Genomic DNA, 17,558 nt, shown 5'->3' with positions numbered 1-17,558 from the left:
GGTCTCCTTTTTCTCTAAACACAGGAGTTCTTAAACCAGACTTCACAGCCCTTTAGGAGTCTGTAAAGATAATTGAAGGCACCCATGGACTTGGATGGAGGGAGGGAATTACATTTTTTTTCCACTATCACTAACAGAAATGTAGTAAGTCCTTCTCTAGGGGATGTGGATAACAAGCTGCAACAGCATAGCAGTACCTGTGGTTTTGTCACCAATGGAAATCAGATTTTCATACCTTATCATGGTTGTTGCAGATCTCCCAAAATAATCGCGTTGTTTTGAAAACATAGTAGTCACTAAATCTGTTGATAGAGCTTGGTGTTTAATGTATTGATAAAGAAGCACATATATTACTGCATGACAGATATATTTCTTATTATTTTGATAACTGTATTTCTTTTGTAATCCTATTTATCTTATGCATGTATTATTTTAGTAAGGTGTTCCTTAGATTTCACCAGACTGCCAGAGGTGTCCACAGCATAAAATAGGATAAGAGACACCACTCCAAATAGTAACAGCTGCTAACATTTACATAGCTCTTGCTAAAGACCAGACACTGTTCAAAGTACCTTTTTTCTTAGTTGTTAACTCATTTATTCCTAACAATCTGACAAGGTAGGTGCTTTGATTATGTCCATTTTACAGAAGAGGAAACTGAGGCACAACAGTTAAGTAACTGGCCCAAGGTCATTCAACTAGTAAGTGATAGAGCTGAGATTCAAACCCAGGCCTTTTGGCTTCAGAGCCTGTGCTAAAGTATCAGGGCTTGAACTGGAAGAATGTCAAGGGGCACATGGTTTGAGGTTGAGGTGAGAATAGGTAAAGAAAGAGTGGTATTGCCTGACCAGGCGGTGACGCAATGGATAGAGCGTCAGACTGGGATGCTCTATCCCAACTTTGAGACCCCAAGGTCACCAGCTTGAGCGTGGGTTCATCTGGTTTGAGCAAAGCTCACCAGCTTGGAACCAAGGTCGCTGGCTTGAGCAAGGGGTTACTCGGTCTGCTGAAGGCCTGTGGTCAAGGCACATATGAGAGAGCAATCAATGAACTAAGGTGTCGCAACCAAAAACTGATGATTGATGCTTCTCATCTCTCTCCGTTCCTGTCTGTCTGTCCCTGTCTATCCCTCTCTCTGACTCTCTGTCTCTGTAAAAAAAAAAGGGGGGGGGGTATTCTGGCCAGAAGAAAGGTAGGAAGAGGCTACTGAGCTGAAAGGAAATAGAAAGGCCCACAGAACAACAGGGTTTATGGAGATTAAAGAAGTGGTAGAGGGGAGGAGATCTGAGATGAGTGAGAGAACATGGTCAGAATGAGAGATGGTGGTGTGTAGACGCTGGGGACATGAGGGAGTCATTCCAAGGTTAATAATGTGGCTAAACAGAGATGGTTAAAATAGAGAGGAGGTGCCCTGGCTGGGTAACTCAGTTGGATAGAGCATTATCCCTAGGTTGTGAGTTTGATCCCCAGTCAGGGCACATACAGGAAGCAACTAATGAATGCATAGATGAGTGGGACAGCAAATTGATGTTTTCCTTTCTCTCTCTCTCTAGAATAAACATTTTTTTAAAAAAGAAATTTAAAGTAGAGAAGAGGTAAAGGGCCCTAAAGTTGAGGAGGTGAAGTTCCCTAAAGTTGAGTAGATAAAGGAATCATGAAGCTGGACCTGCACATTCTCCCAAGATTGATTGGTTGATTGACTCATTCATTCATTCATTCATTCATTCATTCATGCATGCATGCATGCATGCATGCATTTGTACTGAGTGTCTAGTATAGTCAGTGTTCTTGGCATTGGGTAGCCAAGAGATGAACTAGCAGGACAAGACTCTGCTACCATCATGAGCTTACTTTCCATCAGGAGAAGAACTACACAAACACCCACTGGGGAAAACAGCTGTGTTAGGCTTACTTGCAGGTTTAACAGCTGCAAGCCCTTGGTGCAATTAGTGCATAAGCACATGACAGCACTATTGTAAGGATGTAAGCGCTTCGCCTCAGGGTGATGAGATCAGGTTGCAGCCCACCACTAGCAGGTGCAGTTTGTTTCCTGATCTCTTGCCCTCCACCGCAAAAAGCAGGTTTTCCTTTTCCTTTTTTTTTTCTTTTTTTTCCTTCTTTTGGCTTACCTGTCTTTGCAAGCCTCCAATAAATTTGTATGGCTCACCGTTTTTCAGCTCCACAGTTCCTTTACCGTCTGCACGAAATCAATGCAAATCTGCAAGGCCATGGCCACCAGCCTTACACACACACACACACACACACACACACACACACACATACGCGCACACACACACACACATACGCACACACACAAGGCCTAGGTAAACAAGGCTTAAAAGCTTTTAGGCACAATTCACAATGCCAGAAGTTCTGAAAAGCATAGGCTGTTTTATCATACTTTGGAGTCCAAACTCACTAGTTGACTAAACCTGACCTGAAGTAGTATGTGGCTATTTATAATCTTGATTCACACTTAGTGTAAATTTTCATACTTTTCACTCTAGAAATAGTAATGTTCAATTTTAAGTGATGCTCCAGACCTTTCTCGGTAGTTATATAATATAGAGTATACGCAGTATATAGAGTTATGTAATATTGAGTACGTCTTCCTTTCTAAAATTGAAAAACTTCTGAATTCCAAAACATATTTGGCCCCAAGGTTGGAAAGAAGATTATGGACCTGTAAGTGCTATGCAGAAAATTTAAATATGCAATGTGCTTGTTTGCAAACCAGCTACTGTGCACACAGGGCAAGGAAAGATGGAAGAATGAGGCAGACCACTCCAGATAGGTAGGTGGCAGGGAACTTACATATGACTCTTGTCTTGGGTGGCCACAATATGAGTACATCTCTGCACCCGCTGTCAGAATTTTATTTTTTTTAATTTATTGATTTATTTTTATAGGGAGAGGAAGGGAAAGAGAGAGAGACAGAAACATTGACCTGTTCCTGTATGCACCCTGACCAGACGCATCAAACCGGAACCTATGAAACCCGGAACCTTTGCATATCAAAATGATGATTCAACCAACCGAGCCATCGGTCAGAGCATCACTGCCAGAATTATAAAAGTTTATACAGTGGCCTTAACTGGGTTCAGTCACAGATGGTCTCAACAACACATTACTTTCTCAAAGCTGTGTCCTTCAAACAGTTCCGGCTGTGGGAATGGTGAGTAGAGTGTATACTCCAAGGATAGGGGTATGGGTAAGAAGGCATCGATTGCTTGGTTCCAGCTAGCAGGACAACTGAAAGTCACATCTGATTGATGACCTCTTCCAACACAATGGGATAGTAACTAGGTGGCTACAGCTTGAGAGATCAGAAAGGGGGGTTGACATTTAAGCAAACCATGCGAAAGGCAGTAGTGCAAAGATCCAGGGGAGAGCATTCCAAGCAGAAGCAACAGCTAATGCAAAAATGAACACAAAGAGGCCACTGTGGCTGGAATGTATTGGGCCAGGTGAGGAACTATAAATTGCTGGAAGGACTTCAGGTAGTCAGAAAGATTGTGAGTATAGTACTAAATCTTTTGACAAATATGGTGTAGGGACCATGAATGTGGCAGTTGTCAAAAACTAGGAGGTCTTCCTCAGTGAAAAAGCACATGGGGAGTGTAGATAGAGGAAACAGGCGAACAGGGTTTAAAATGTAGAGTAAGATTTATTGCCTGAAGACTTTGGTTTGGAGAAAAGTATAGAAGGAAGTCAGATTAGGTAGGTTAGATGGACTCAAGATTCTAATTGGGATGCTGGTTGTTCTAGAATGACCAAATACCTGAATCTTAAATGACAGCCTCTCGTTGAGCTCCAATCCACAATGTGTGATCTGGACTTTTGGGTTCAAAATATGTTAGACACAGAGAACAGTAGCAAAGGTTGAACTGGTAAAAGATGTTTTTGCTTCTTTATTTATGCCTCTCTGTACTTGTGTTTCTCAGCAGCTCTGTCTTCAAATGTCTGTCTCCTAGCTTCTGTGTCTCTTACACATCCCTATCTGCAGAGGTGGATTAAGGTCGGTTTGGCCCTGGGAACAGAAGAAAATATTGGGCCCCTTAAAAAAAAAGAGAGAGAGAGAGAGAAAATACAAATACATGCTAACCATATTTTAAAATAAAAAAATATTATGTACTATTAATGTTAAAACTGAACATATGAAACCAAACTTGATGTCATTAGAAAAAAGTGTAAAGTTGGGGTTTTGCGGGGCTCTTCAGAAGTCGGGGCCCAGGGCGCGCGCCCGGTGTGCCTGCTGTTAAATCCGCCCCTGCCCATCTATGTTCTCTCTCCTGGCATCTTTGTTCCTTCAATCTCTTCCTCAACACATCCCTCTCTACGTGGCTCTCAGAATCTCTACCTTTGGATATTCATGTCTGAGTCCAAGAATCTGGCTCTCTTACCTTCCTTGGTCTGTGCCTGTACTGTAATTATCTCTTTTCCAATGCAACTGTGCTTTCCTGGAAGGCATGAACCCTTTATTATTCCTCTTGGTATCCCGTGTCCCGCACAAAGCCTAGCATGTAAGAGTCTCTCAGATACGTTTATACTTGAATGAAGGATTTTTCCGAGGAAAAAGGAACAAACACTCTTTCAATCTCCTGCCTCCCTCCTCCCCCCCCCCTCCCGCAGGGCTGGCCGCCTGCAGTTGAGCCAGTTAGAGAGTGGGGTGGAGGGTGTAGCATCGCGCTGTAGCTCTTAGGTACTTTCCCCTGGAGACAGAACTCTTTGAAAGCACCTTCTGGCGGCCTAACCTTCACCACAGAGGGCGGGGCCAGTAAGCAGACGCCGGGACGCCCCGCCCGCTCCGTCGGCCACGCCCCGCATCTTCGCCAATAAGAGAGCATCACAGCGGTAGGAAGAAGAGGGTTCCGGAAAATGGCTGCGGTGTGTCGGAGCGTTAAGGTATCCAGGTCCTCGCCCCTGCGGCTTGTCCTGCTGCATCTGCTGGGACCGTTGCGGCCGTGGAACTAGGGGAAAGAGATCGGTGCTGGGAGAAATTGGTCACACGTATCCGGGCCTGGTATTGCGGCGGTGGGGCTCGGGGGTGAAGGTCAGCTCTCCACAGCACATGTATGTGGGGTGACTGGGTGGACTGTCCGGGGATGAGAAACCTAGAGGTGCCGTCAGTAAGGAGAAAAGGCACACCTGTGTCATTCCGCAGCAGTAACCAGGACCCTCCCTTGCAGAAGCCTGGAGAACAGGCAGTTGAAAGGGTTGCAAAGTGTAGCCGTTGACCTTGCCCTCTTTACAGGGCCTGGTCGCCATAGTAACCGGAGGCTCCTCGGGCCTAGGCCTGGCCACAGCAGAGCGGCTGGTGGGACACGGGGCTTCTGCTGTTCTTCTGGACCTGCCCAGCTCGCAGGGAGAGGCCCAGGCCAAGAAGTTGGGGAAGAACTGCGCCTTCGCCCCAGCTGATGTAAGTGGAGTCACTTCAAGTCTCCCCAGGATACCCGCCTGGGAACTCATGGGGTCCCGCCCCTCCCATAGGGTACTGTCTATGTGAGCTGTAGACGCATCTCCTTTTCCCTTCACAACAATGAGGATGGGGGTTGGACATATCAGCATCTCCAGGAGGGGTATGTACAGTTTGAAAATTCATATGCTTCCCTGTAATTTTATATTTACAAAGTTGAAAAACTTCACGAAACAAACTACAGACACCAAAGCTTGATGCAGTCATCTTAACAGGTGGGTGGTACAAAAAAAAGCTAGTCTATATTCATACACTAAATCTGAAACAGTGCTCTGATCTACAGCGATTGAGAATCTCCACTGGTATGTGAATTTATCAAAAGTGGGCATACATTTGAAAAATGTTTTGAAACACTGCTCTGTAGTACATAACATTTTCAGTTTTATCCAACTTGAACTTTTCTTGGTCTCTCCCTTGCTTACATAATTCTGCACTTCCCTCCCAGAAGTTTAGGTGTGTGTGTGTGTGTGTGTGTGTGTGTGTGCGTGCTGGGTGATGAATACCTTCTCCACTTTTCCCTCTAAAGGTGACCTCAGAGAAGGACGTGCAAGGAGCCCTCACTCTAGCAAAAGAAAAGTTTGGCCGTGTGGACGTGGCAGTCAATTGTGCAGGCATTGCAGTGGCCACCAAGACATACAACTTAAAGAAGAAGCAGGCCCATACCTTGGAGGACTTCCAGCGAGTTATCAATGTGAGGCTTTGGAGGTTCTCCAAGGGTAGGAATAAGAGGTGTTTGGTTGTGGGTGCCCCCAAAACTTTTAGGGGACAAAAGGCTGCCTCTGCCTCCTAACTATCTTTCTACTGGTACTCCAGGTGAATCTAATAGGCACCTTCAATGTGATCCGCCTTGTGGCTGGTGAGATGGGCCAGAATGAACCAGACCAGGGAGGCCACCGTGGAGTTATCATCAACACCGCCAGTGTGGCTGCATTTGAGGGCCAGGTGTGTGAGCAGGGCAAAGCTTGTCCTTCCTCAGTGACTACTGGTACCCTCCCACCTATGACCTCCACTCTTTCTCCAGGTGGGACAAGCTGCATACTCTGCTTCCAAGGGGGGCATAGTGGGCATGACACTGCCCATTGCTCGAGATCTGGCTCCCATGGGCATCCGGGTGATGACCATTGCTCCAGGTAGACATATCCCCTCCCTGCCACACCTGGGGTTGGGTGGGATACACGGCCAATTGAGAGGGGAAGTATCTACCATCTAAGCAGCAGTAGCCTTCCATTCTGGGCATAGGGAAGCACTACAAGTAGGGATAAGGTGAGGGGGGATTGCGTAAACATGAAAGTGAGGGTGGGGCTTTCACTCTGGCTCTCTTGTCTAGGCCTATTTGGCACCCCACTGCTGACTAGCCTCCCAGAGAAAGTGCGCAACTTCCTGGCCAGCCAGGTGCCCTTCCCCAGCCGACTGGGCGACCCTGCTGAATATGCTCATCTGGTACAGTTCATCGTCGAGAATCCATTCATCAATGGAGAGGTCATCCGGCTGGATGGGGCCATCCGCATGCAGCCTTGAGGGAGAGAGCAGAGAAAACACACTCTTCCACCTCTCCTTGTCCCGGCATACTGAACTCCAGCTTGAGAGGAAGCCCGGTGACCATTTTGTAACTCTGCCTACTAGTCACCCTCTGTGCCTAATAAAGTCTCTATTTCTTTTCTTTTCTCTCTCTTTTTTTTTTAAGTGAGAGAGATGAGAAGCATCAGCTCATAACTACGTCACTTTAGTTGTTCACTGATTGCCTCTCATACGTGCCTTGATCTAGGGGCTCAAGCCTAGTCAGTGACCCCTTGCTCAAGCTGGTGACCCCGTGCTCAAGCTGGTGAGCATCTTGAACCTGGGACCTCAGTGTCCCAGGTCAACACTATCCACTGTGCCACCACCAGTCAGGTAGAGTCTCTATTTCTTATAGGAAGTGGGCAGCTCTGTGTGCTGGGGGAACTGACACGGGGCAGAAAGGTGAGTGGGTGAAGACTGACAGGGTCGATGCATAGATCCCAGGGGTGGCAAGTGCAAAGCATTACGTCACACGTTTTGTGTCCTATTACAACACGTGGTCTTGATTTTAGTGAACAACTTTTATTGTCGAGGCTTGAAGGTGGGGGTAACTGGCTCAGTTCTTCCTCTGCGGACTGGATTGTGGTAAGGAGTCTGCAACATTTTCCTCTTTGATTCCTAGGTTCTGTGAGCTTGATGGAGGTGGGGGGAAGAAGAGCCGACCACCTTGAACTCAGCGGCTGCTAGTGTTGAACTGTAGGTGATATTGGGTTGTAGGCTGATTGGTGTAGATCATTGAATTCAGGTAATTCTGGCTGTGAAAGAAGTCCAGAGGCATCAACTGATGGGCTTTTCCTCTCTCCCTAGCCCTCACCATTCCTCCCCACCCCTTGGCAGCCATCCCTGCTGCCACCCCCTAGAACTCACTGGGTGCTTTGCTCATTAGCCAGCTCCTGGTTGAAGGAGCCCAGCCCTCTCTGAAATTCAGCACACAGTTCCCTCTCCTGTTCTTCTAGCTCCATAGTTGCTTGGGCCAGGCTTATGGCCTGGCTTCCCCATTTGGCATCTAGTTCTTGTTCGGCCTGGCGCTGTGCCTTCTTTTCATGACGTTGTGCTTCCTGGGCTTTGTTGATGGCAGTTCGCTGCTCTGGAGTCATGCCCTTCCAGCACTGGGGCTGGACCCGGTGGGGATCCACAGAGCTTTGGGAAGCCTGAGGATTCTCAGTCAGTAGGTCACTCTTGATCTGCTCCTGGATCTCACTGATGTTTGCCTCCTGTTCCCACTGACGTTCTCGGCGCTTTCTCTCGGCTACCTCAGCTGCCTGGTGGGATCCCTGAATGTGAGCATTTGGGTGCCCAACCTCAAGGAACTCTCAGTCAGAGGGAAGGAGGAGACATGGCCCTACTTTCCTCCATCTCAGGGATATTAGGAACAGATATTGCATAGGCCTTGAATGACCTAAGGTGGGGAAGGGGTGGAAGAGAGGGAACTTCCCTGCCCTCCAGAAGCCCTTAGACTGAGCAGCTGGGGGAGGGAAGGCAGTGTTTTGTTCTCAAAGTCCTGCTGAATCTAGAGGTGAGGAATGGCATCTTCCACCCCAAGAGGGCCCGTGGGGAAAGAGGGAAGCCCTCAGGTAGATGAAAGGGCTGATGTTGATTCAAGAAGTATTGTGGGGGGAAAGATGTGGATAAGGTTCGCCAGGACTTTGTTCAGGGAGTTAGGGAGAGCCCAGAGCACTGGATAGCTCAGGCCATACCTTGGCTCTGTTGGCATTGGCTATGGCACACTTGATGGCTTTGCGACAGGACTCCTCCAGCCTGGCCATCTGGGCAGCCTGCATGTCCGCTGCTAGGCGCAGCTGGTTGCTGAGCTCATCTACACAGAGAAATAGAGCCAAGGTACTGTACTGGCCTGCTCCACTCCGGGTTCACTCATTCAGCCATGTGTGCAACAAGCATCGTTGGTGTGTGTGTGTGTGAATGTTTCAGAATGGGGGTAATATCCTAACTGGAGGGATGTGGAAAGAGCGACTCTGTGTCGCTAAAGAAAGCCAAAGTGGCAGTAACAGAATTTCCCAAGTGCCTAACCAAAAGATGCCTCCAGTGGATCCCAATGCCAGCTCTGTTGCTTCTAAGCTGTGTGACCTTAGGGATCATTCTGTCTCTCGGAGCTTCAGTCTAAGAACCATGTGTTGGGTCCTGAGAACACCATGAAATTAGATCCTGTCCTCAAAGAGCTCCCTGTCTAGTGTGGGGATAAACATAGATCATCGTACCACAATATGGTAAGGTCATTAACAGAGATGTATACAGGGCATTATGAGAGCTCTGGATGGTGAGTGAGAGGAAGGCTTCCAGGAGGAGGTGGTCCTGTTGCATACAGGCAGAAAGAGCAAAGGGCATTCAGGCCACAGGCATAATATGAGCGGAGATATTGACACAGGGCAGCTGTGCTGGTTTTGCTTCTTGAACATGCCAGACACTCCTACCTCATTGACTTGTAATAGATGTTAGTTAGTCTTGGCTCAGCTTTCTTGCTTCCCTCAGGTCTTTGCTCAAATGTTTCTACTTCAGTGAGGCCTTCCCTCTCTCTCCTACCTAAAATTGCAACCTGTCTGCCTCCAACATTTATCTCCCCTGAATTTTTCTCCCTGGAATTTTCCAGCACCCAATATATTCTGTATGTAAAATTATTTTCTGTTGACCGTCTCTCTCCTCACTAGAAGGTAATCTTTGTGAGGGAAGGGTTTTCTTCTGTTTCATTCACTACTATGTGCTAGCACCTAGATCAGAGCCTGGCACATAGTAGGTGCACAATGAATTCATTTGACAAATATTTATTGAGCACCTACTATGGAACATAAAATGCAAGCGGCTAAAGAGTTTTTCAGGGACCAGACTAACGTCCAGAAACTTCACCGGAGGGTGGTGGGGAACATGGGAGGATTTTAAGCAAGGAGGTGACATGGTTAGACTTGCATTTTAGAAATCTCCTTCTGGTAGACAATGGAGACAGGGAAGCCGTCTTGGAGGCTAGCACTTGGCCAGTTGGGAGGACTCGAAGTGATGGAAAGGCTAGAAGGGAAGTATGTAGGAGGTTATCTCAGCAGTGCTTGGATGAGGGAGTAAAGGAGAAAAGACTCAGGGGTCCTTCGCAGGTGCTGACTTAGATGGCTGGGTGCATGGTGTGGCCACCACCAGAAGTAGAAGCTACAGAATGAAGAGCAGGTTAAGGGGCACTGATAAATATTCTGTTTGGGAAGTTGAGTTGGAGGTGGTCAGCAGACATCTAGATATCTGATTCTGCAGATAGAGTCAGCACAGAAGTGATGACATGGCAGCTGATACCAGAATGAGAGCTGAGGACACCTGAGGTAAGTATGCAGGGGAGGGAGAGCAATATGCTAGGGACAAAGTCTCAAGAAGGAAGGAGTAGAAGGAAGAGGAACCCACAAAGGGCAGACAGAGAAGGATGGTCAGAAAAGTACGAGCAGAATGTGCTGTCACAGAAGCCAAGGAAGACAGCGGTTCAAGAAGGAAGATGTAACCAGAGTCAAGTGTAGCAAGAAAGATCCAGTCAAGGAGGAAAGTAAACAGCCTCGTGGACCTGACAACACCAAAGGCCTCGGTGGTTTTAGTAAGAGAAGTGGCAGTGAACTTGTGGGGAGAAACGAGATCTGAGGGGGTTGAGGTGTGGCTGGGAAGTTAGGAAGAAGAGACAAGAGGAAACAGTTTACGAAAAGTACGGTTGTAAAAGCAGGTTTTCTTTAAGACGATTTAGAGGTGAGCATGTTTACAGCCTGCGCAGAAGGGACCACTGGAAGGGGAAGTGCTGAGAACACGGGGGAGGAGGAGTGGGAGGGCCCCCTGAGGAGGCACGGCCTGAGCGGCGGGGCAGGGAAGATGGGGTCTGCAGCACAGGCTGAAGGCTTGGCTTTGAAGACGCACAGTGACATGGACTTCAGAGACTGAAGGGCTGGGGGTGAGGAGAGGAGAGTGGGTCCACCATTTCATTTCACTCTTCACAGCAACCCGGAGAGAAAAGGACCAGCCCCATTTTCCAGATGGGGACACAGAGAGGTCAGAGGTGAATAAAAACACCCCGACTTACACAGGTAGCAAGTAGCAGGTTGGAATTTGAATCCAGGTCTCTGGAGGAATCAGCCCATACTCTTTCCATCACGCTGCATGGGCTCGCACTCAGCACAGTGCTGATCCTGCGCCCCGCTGCCTTCTCACACCCTGCCTGCGGCCATCAGGCTGCTGGCCCCACAGTGCCACTACAACTGCTCTGACAAATCGGCAACTCCTCCAAATTTCCAAATCTTACACAGGTCTCCGTTCCTGTCTGAACTCTCCAGGGCATTGACGTTACTGGACAACTCCCTCCGAAGTTTCTCTCTTGGCCTCTGAGGCCCCACTTTCTCATGGAGAGTAAGAGAAGGCCAGTATCGCACAGTCACTCTCTTTCCCTTCCTGTCTTTCAAAATAAAATAAAATAAAAAAGGATTTTTCTTTTCGTTCACTGTGCTAGACACAAAGTATGTAGCTTAATATTTGCTGAATACTGAAATGGATTTGTTACCCCTCGGCTTAAAATCCTTAAGTGGAGCCCTGGCCGGTTGGCTCAGCGGAAGAGCGTCGGCCTAGCGTGCGGAGGACCCGGGTTCGATTCCTGGCCAGGGCACACGGGAGAAGCACCCATTTGCTTCTCCCCCCCTCCGCCGCGCCTTCCTCTCTGTCTCTCTCTTCCCCTCCCGCAGCCAAGGCTCCATTGGAGCAAGGATGGCCCGGGCGCTGGGGATGGCTCTGTGGCCTCTGCCTCAGGCGCTAGAGTGGCTCTGGTCGCAACATGGCGACGCCCAGGATGGGCAGAGCATCGCCCCCTGGTGGGCGTGCCGGGTGGATCCCGGTCGGGCGCATGCGGGAGTCTGTCTCTCCCTGTTTCCAGCTTCAGAAAAATGCAAAAAAAAAACAACAAAAAAAACCCTTAAGTGGTTACCTACTGCCTACACAGTAAAGTCACAATTGCTTAGTTTAGTGTTAGTTTTCTCTTCCTCTAAACCCTCAACCCTGGGCTGCACTGAGCTAAACTGTGTGTATCTTAAACCAGAAGACCATTCATAGACCCAGTGCTACAGATTGTACTCACATACAGAATCTCATTTCATTCACATGTGAGCTCTGTGTGGTGTGGATTATTACTGCCATTTTAAAGATGAGGAAACTGAGGCACAGGGGAAGATTCATTTGCCCAAACCAGTTAGTAAGCAGCAGAGCTAGTAGGTCTGCCTTCACTGTACTGCCTCCAGGTAATGGAATGACAGGCTGATGGGGACCAATGGCTATACTGTCAGTTACTGAAGGAAGTCGGGAAGGTTGGGGTCTGATCAGTCTCTCAGCAGCAGCCTATGAGTAATTGGACCTCCTCCCACAGTTCTGGTGTCCTGGGTGCTGTACCCGACTCAGGACAATCCCCCCCCCCCCCCCACCCAGGCCTCAGGTCTCACCCTGGAGGGCCCAGCCGCTTACCTGCATGCATCTCTTCAGCCCTGGCTTGCTGTTTCTCCTGCATTTGCTTCTCCAGGCTGTACCTAAACCGCTCCTGTTCCATTCTCAGGCATGCGGCCCGGTCCAGGTACTCCTCGGAGAAGCACTGCAGGCTGGATGGGCCACAGTAGGGATTATTGTTCCCAGGATGGGCTGGAAACTCATTCCACAGATGGTTTTGCTCCCAAAGGTCAAAATCATGACCATGCTTGAGCTGTTGCTTCTGCTCCCGAAAATCCTGGACTTTTCTGGACAGCCGACGTGCCCGTTCTGCCTCTTCCCTCTCTAGCATCTGGGCTACCACATCATACTTCAGTTGGTTGGTACCTGGGAGTGGCAGACAGGGACGTGGAGAAGGCCCCCATAGGAAGGACAGCAACCACTCAGCACAGCCTCTGCTCCCAGGGCCCATCTGGTTTGTTCCAGCACAGCCCCGCCCAGGCCTCAGGCCCCGCCCCAAGGCAGAACTGCCCAATCAGCCCACTCAGTCCCTTACTTGACCCTCCTTTACAGGCCTCTGGCATGGGCTTTTACCATAAACTGCCTCCTTGCTCTTCTCTGTTGCCTCCCGAAGCTTCCGCTCTTCCACCTGCCTGTCCAAAGCTTCAACATCCACCTGATTCCAAAGAAATGAGCTAAATCGTGGTAGGGCCCAGCAGCATGCCTTAAACGGCTCAGAAATTCCGCTTCAAACTCCTCATATGGATCCCCAGTACCTTCTGGATAACGTTCCACCGTCTCGGCATGGTTTATAATCGCCTAGCTTCTGCCTCGCTCCGCAACCTCATCTCCATACCCTCTTCCCCTGTTCTGCCCTCAGCAGTTCTATGCATATCTTAAGCTGTTTCACACCAACAGTTTTTGCTCCAGCCACTCCTTCCACTTGGAACACTCTTCCTTTCCTCTTTACTGAAACTTATTTGTCCCTCAAACTCAGACGTCACTTTCCCGACCCCTCTGGAAGGTGCTACTCCCACAGGATATAGGACCCACTGCCCACATTATATTGAAGTTTGCCTCTATCATGATGTTCACCACAATGTGAGCCCATTAAGGGCTGAGACCGGGCCTTACTTTTGTACTTCTACTGTGCAAACCAGTGCTTGGCACAGAGCAGGCCCTAGGAAACACTTGCCAAGTGGATCTCAATCACCCCAGTCACCCCTCATCCAACTGCTTACTTGTGTCAGGCACTCTGCTCTGGTTTCCAGAGACACCACCATAAGTTAATACCTCAACATTTCCTTTTAGCCTCATTCTACTGAGGGGGAGCTTGAAGCTCAGAAGACACGTGACTCACGCAGGCATCCCGCAAAGAGCAGACCTGGCCCTCGAGCACAGGTGTGGAGTCTTCCAGAATACCACGATGCATCCTCCCTTGATCCACCCCCACCCAGCAATCTACTATTGTTTTGTAAACTGTCAATATTTTCTCTTTTTTTTAAAAAAAATTACCCATTCATCCATTTAAAACGTTTCAAAATCATGTAAAGGGGGGTAGAGCTTAGTGAAGACTCAGTGTCCCTCCCACCTCTGCCCCTCAGCCTGGTCAACAGTTTCTTATGTAGTCTTCCAGAGAGAGTTTAGGCATATACAGTATCAAATACGCTTTAGATTTCATTTGGCTCCACATTGTTTGTCCCTCAAGAACCCGGCCACTTGGCCCAGAACTGACTGGAGAGGAGTCAGCTGTCACCGGCTTCTCTTCGCCCAGTCTTTCCCCCTGGAGCCTCAACCTCCTTTCTAGGCCTTTGCACGCCTGGGGGTGGGCGCCTTTTCCCTCTCTCCTTCCTTTCCAGCTCTAGGGCCTGCTCAAATCAGGGAGGGGCTCTACCAGGTGCTGCTATGTTCCTCTCCAGGTACAAAATGTGAGGTGGCTCTGGCTCTCAAGAAAGTCACTGCTACCCACTCACCCCCATAACTCGGGTCCGCACATCAAAGAATCGTTTCTGCCGCTCCTTTTCTCTATTTCTTCTAGCCTCAATGGCTGCCATCTCCTTGGGATCCGCTGGCTGGTTTAGGTGAAACATCTGGAGAAAGGGTGAAGTGGGATGGCCCGTTAGTGCTATAACCCACCCCCCTTTTCTCCCCGCGGCACCTCACCAGTTATTGATGCCTACTGATTTTAATTTCCTGTTATGTATTTCTTTATTTTTAAAGATTTTATTAATTTTTCAGAGAGGGGAGAGAGAGAGAGAGCAAGGAAGAAGTGGAAAGTATTCACTTGTATTATCAATAGTTGTTTCTCATGTGTGCCTTGACAGGCAAGCCCAGGGTTTCAAACTGGCGACCTCAGCATTCTAGGTCAATGCTTTATCCACTGCGCCACCACAGGTCAGGCGTTCTGTTATATTTCATATTTGTGTCCTCTATCTCTGCTGTCACTAATCTAATTCAGGTCTTATAATCTGGTGCCAGGCAATATTTCCAGAAGCCTCACTGGCCTCACTTGCTATAGTGTTACCCTGTTTCTTTCCCTGCACTGGTTGCCAGAGTGATCCTTCTGAAAGTGAATCTGACCATTGCACCCCTCATCTTCAAATCTTTAAAAAGCAGCTTTAAAGCAAATGGCTTTCTGGTGTTTACGAGATGAAGTCTACCCCCATCTGCTATATTTATAAGGATGTCTCCATGATCTCACCTTTCCAAGTTCCAAACTCATTTACAGCACTCTCACTTTCACATTATGCTTTATTAAGTTTTCTTCATTTTGGTAATCAGCTCTACCAATTTCCCCTTTATTTATTTTTATTATTCTGTAGTCAAACTAAAGGCTAACATTTGCCTGTGTTCCTTCATGTGTTGGGAAGCTGACTTTTGGCATGTGAGCCAGTTAAAGCCACAGTCAAAACACTTGTGCAAACATAAATCTTATTTCTTTCACCTGCTTAAAACCATCCCCTGCCTTCCCACTGTACTTAGAGTCAGATCCAAATTCCTAATCGTAGGCCTTCAAGATCCAGTTCCTGTATACCTCTTCAGTTCATCTCAGGCCACCTGCTCCCTTGCTTACTTACAGTGCTCTAGGCACACTGGTATCAAGTCCTGCAATAAACACCTTTCCACCTCAGGGCCTTATACACAACCATTCTTTTGTTTGGAACACCATTCCTCAGCTCCTTCTACAGCTACTTCCTATTTTTTAAAATTATTTTGTGGCCCTGGCCAGTTGGCTCAGTGGTAGAGCGTCGGCCTGGCGTGCAGGAGTCCCGGGTTCGATTCCTGGCCAGGGTACACAGGAGAAGCACCCATCTGCTTCTCCACCCCTCCCCCTCTCCTTCCTCTCTCTCTCTTTCCCTCCTGCAGCCAAGGCTCCATTGGAGCAAAGTTGGCCCGGGCGCTGAGGATGGCTCCATGGCCTCTGCCTCAGGCGCTAGAATGGCCCTGGTGGCAACAGAGCGATGCCCCAAATGGGCAGAGCATTGCCCCCTGGTGGGCATGCCGGGTGGATCCTGGCCGGGTGCATGCGGGAGTCTGTCTGACTGCTTCCCTGTTTCCAACTTTGGAAAAATACAAAAAAAAATAAAATAAAATAATTTTGTGATTGTGAAATATTAGATTCATACAGGAGAATATATATAACCCATACATAAGGTAGGAAGCATGATAAAATAGAGATCCATGAAGCAACTCTCCAACTTAAGAAATAGAACATGATCAATACTTTTAAGTATCCTGTATCTTTTCTCCCTCATCCTTATCCTGAAAGATAAACATTGTCTAAAATGTTACCACTTCCTTACTAATATGCATTAATATACTATGTGTACCATTTGCTGAACAATATTTTAAAACATTTTCTTGTCTTGGAACTTTATAAAATGTCATGAAGTATGTATTATTCTACACCTTGCTTTTTTCACTCATGTTCATTCTATCATTTAACAAATATTTGCAGAGTGCCTACTGTCAGATACTCTTAAGCATCAGGAGATGACAAGGAGCATAAGTGATAAAAAAAAATCTGAGTCCTTGTGAAGGGGAAGATTCCACATTTAAGTTTCTTGGACTTTTAAGGCCATGACCTTAGTAATAAGTAGGTATAAAATGATAAGGGGATGATGGGATGAAGGAGAGGGATATAAAAGAAGGATATATAGTAAGGGGAAAGAAGAAGGAGGGCAACAGGACAATTGATGGGAGTGGAAGACAGAGAGCAGAGAGAGAAGAGGAAGGGGGAGGCAAGGGTTGGGGCAGAGGGGGCTGGAGAGGAGGGAATGGATTGGGAGGTGAAGCATGACAAGAGAGATAGGAAATGGGGAGAAGGGAAAAAGGATAAAGGTTAAAGGTGAAGAACATTGGCCTAGGGACTCTGACTCCCAACAGTTCACACAAAAGACCTTTCTCTGCAAGGAGTCCCAATTTTGAAGCTCCTAGCTGGCGTCTAGGTTCAAGTTACCAAGTGGCTCAGGTCCACGACTGCTCTTTCGGCTACAGAGCCAGTCTCTGAACTCTTCTTGGAGGAAAAGGAGGGAGACAGGGGATAGGGGCAGAACCTCTGGTCACAGCTTTCCCCAGCCCGTATACCTGTCGCTCCAGAGTACCCTCATCTCCCTTCACACCCCATCCCACCTCTAACTTCAACCTGTTCCGCCTCCATTCACATCAAAGCCTTAGCTCACCTAACTCCGAATCCTCCCGCTGGCCCTCTTTACCCAGCCCTCCGCTTCCCGGGGTCCTCACAATTCCCGACCCCATTCTTGTTTGAGACTTTTAACTGGCCAGGGTAAAGCCACAGCCAATCTCCCACCTTTCTCCTGCCCTGGAGGGCGTAGCCACACTGTGACTTCTAACTCGTGTTTACTCCGATCCCCAAATTTTCTCAGTGCTCCAGGAACAGCTACCTACCTTCGTGATTGGGTAGACAGCGGCGGCGTTCTGTGTTGCCGTGCAACAAGGAAGGGGGCGGGACCCAAACGCGTGTCCAAAGCTTGCGTCCTGGCAACGGAACAACAAAACTTTTATGACAGCCAGAAAGCCCCGCCCCTGGCTCCCGCCCACGCTGGAAGCCGGAAATCCCGTTCGGACTGGACTT

At 48.2% G+C, this 17,558-nt stretch overlaps 2 protein-coding genes across 4 annotated transcripts; one reads left to right on the top strand and one right to left on the bottom strand.

Moving 5' to 3' along the window:
* The first annotated feature begins 4,787 nt into the window (after positions 1 to 4,787).
* Positions 4,788 to 7,136, top strand: HSD17B10 (hydroxysteroid 17-beta dehydrogenase 10). Its single transcript, XM_066248955.1, has 6 exons — positions 4,788 to 4,905; positions 5,255 to 5,419; positions 6,003 to 6,167; positions 6,290 to 6,418; positions 6,498 to 6,606; positions 6,804 to 7,136. The coding sequence occupies exons 1-6, from the start codon at positions 4,879 to 4,881 to the stop codon at positions 6,992 to 6,994; spliced, it is 786 nt and encodes a 261-aa protein (XP_066105052.1). The 5' UTR covers positions 4,788 to 4,878; the 3' UTR covers positions 6,995 to 7,136.
* A 431-nt stretch (positions 7,137 to 7,567) lies between these two features.
* RIBC1 (RIB43A domain with coiled-coils 1) lies at positions 7,568 to 17,500 on the bottom strand. 3 transcript variants are annotated; one of them, XM_066249281.1, is made up of 7 exons: positions 17,372 to 17,500; positions 14,437 to 14,553; positions 13,058 to 13,139; positions 12,506 to 12,850; positions 8,731 to 8,849; positions 7,901 to 8,295; positions 7,568 to 7,788 (listed from the first exon to the last, which is right to left on the bottom strand). In XM_066249281.1, exons 2-7 carry the CDS (start codon positions 14,551 to 14,553, stop codon positions 7,707 to 7,709), a joined length of 1,140 nt encoding a protein of 379 aa, XP_066105378.1. In that variant the 5' UTR covers positions 17,372 to 17,500; the 3' UTR covers positions 7,568 to 7,706. The 3 variants fall into 3 exon arrangements, with proteins under 3 accessions (XP_066105378.1, XP_066105377.1, XP_066105379.1); XM_066249280.1 differs by lacking the exon at positions 17,372 to 17,500 and adding an exon at positions 17,274 to 17,337; XM_066249282.1 differs by lacking the exons at positions 7,901 to 8,295; positions 8,731 to 8,849; positions 17,372 to 17,500 and adding an exon at positions 17,274 to 17,337.
* Between the last annotated feature and the right edge of the window lie 58 nt (positions 17,501 to 17,558).

Source organism: Saccopteryx bilineata, chromosome X (genome assembly GCF_036850765.1).
Source record: "Saccopteryx bilineata isolate mSacBil1 chromosome X, mSacBil1_pri_phased_curated, whole genome shotgun sequence".
NCBI classification, from domain to species: domain Eukaryota; kingdom Metazoa; phylum Chordata; class Mammalia; order Chiroptera; family Emballonuridae; genus Saccopteryx; species Saccopteryx bilineata.
The sequence above is the reverse complement of the archived record's forward strand: the minus strand, read 5'-3'. Positions and strand labels throughout refer to the sequence as shown.

Bases quoted from the DNA above. Each gene is read 5' to 3' on its own strand.
- HSD17B10 (XM_066248955.1), top strand. From the start codon at position 4,879: ATGGCTGCGGTGTGTCGGAGCGTTAAG. The intron at 5,420-6,002 runs GTAAGTGGAGTC...TTCCCTCTAAAG, and splicing joins GCGCCTTCGCCCCAGCTGAT to GTGACCTCAGAGAAGGACGT. The intron at 6,607-6,803 runs GTAGACATATCC...TCTCTTGTCTAG, and splicing joins GGTGATGACCATTGCTCCAG to GCCTATTTGGCACCCCACTG.
- RIBC1 (XM_066249281.1), bottom strand. From the start codon at position 14,553: ATGTTTCACCTAAACCAGCCAGCGGATCCCAAGGAGATGGCAGCCATT. The intron at 12,851-13,057 runs GTAAAAGCCCAT...TGCCACTCCCAG, and splicing joins GAGCAAGGAGGCAGTTTATG to GTACCAACCAACTGAAGTAT. The intron at 7,789-7,900 runs GTGAGTTCTAGG...CTTCTTTCACAG, and splicing joins GCTAATGAGCAAAGCACCCA to CCAGAATTACCTGAATTCAA.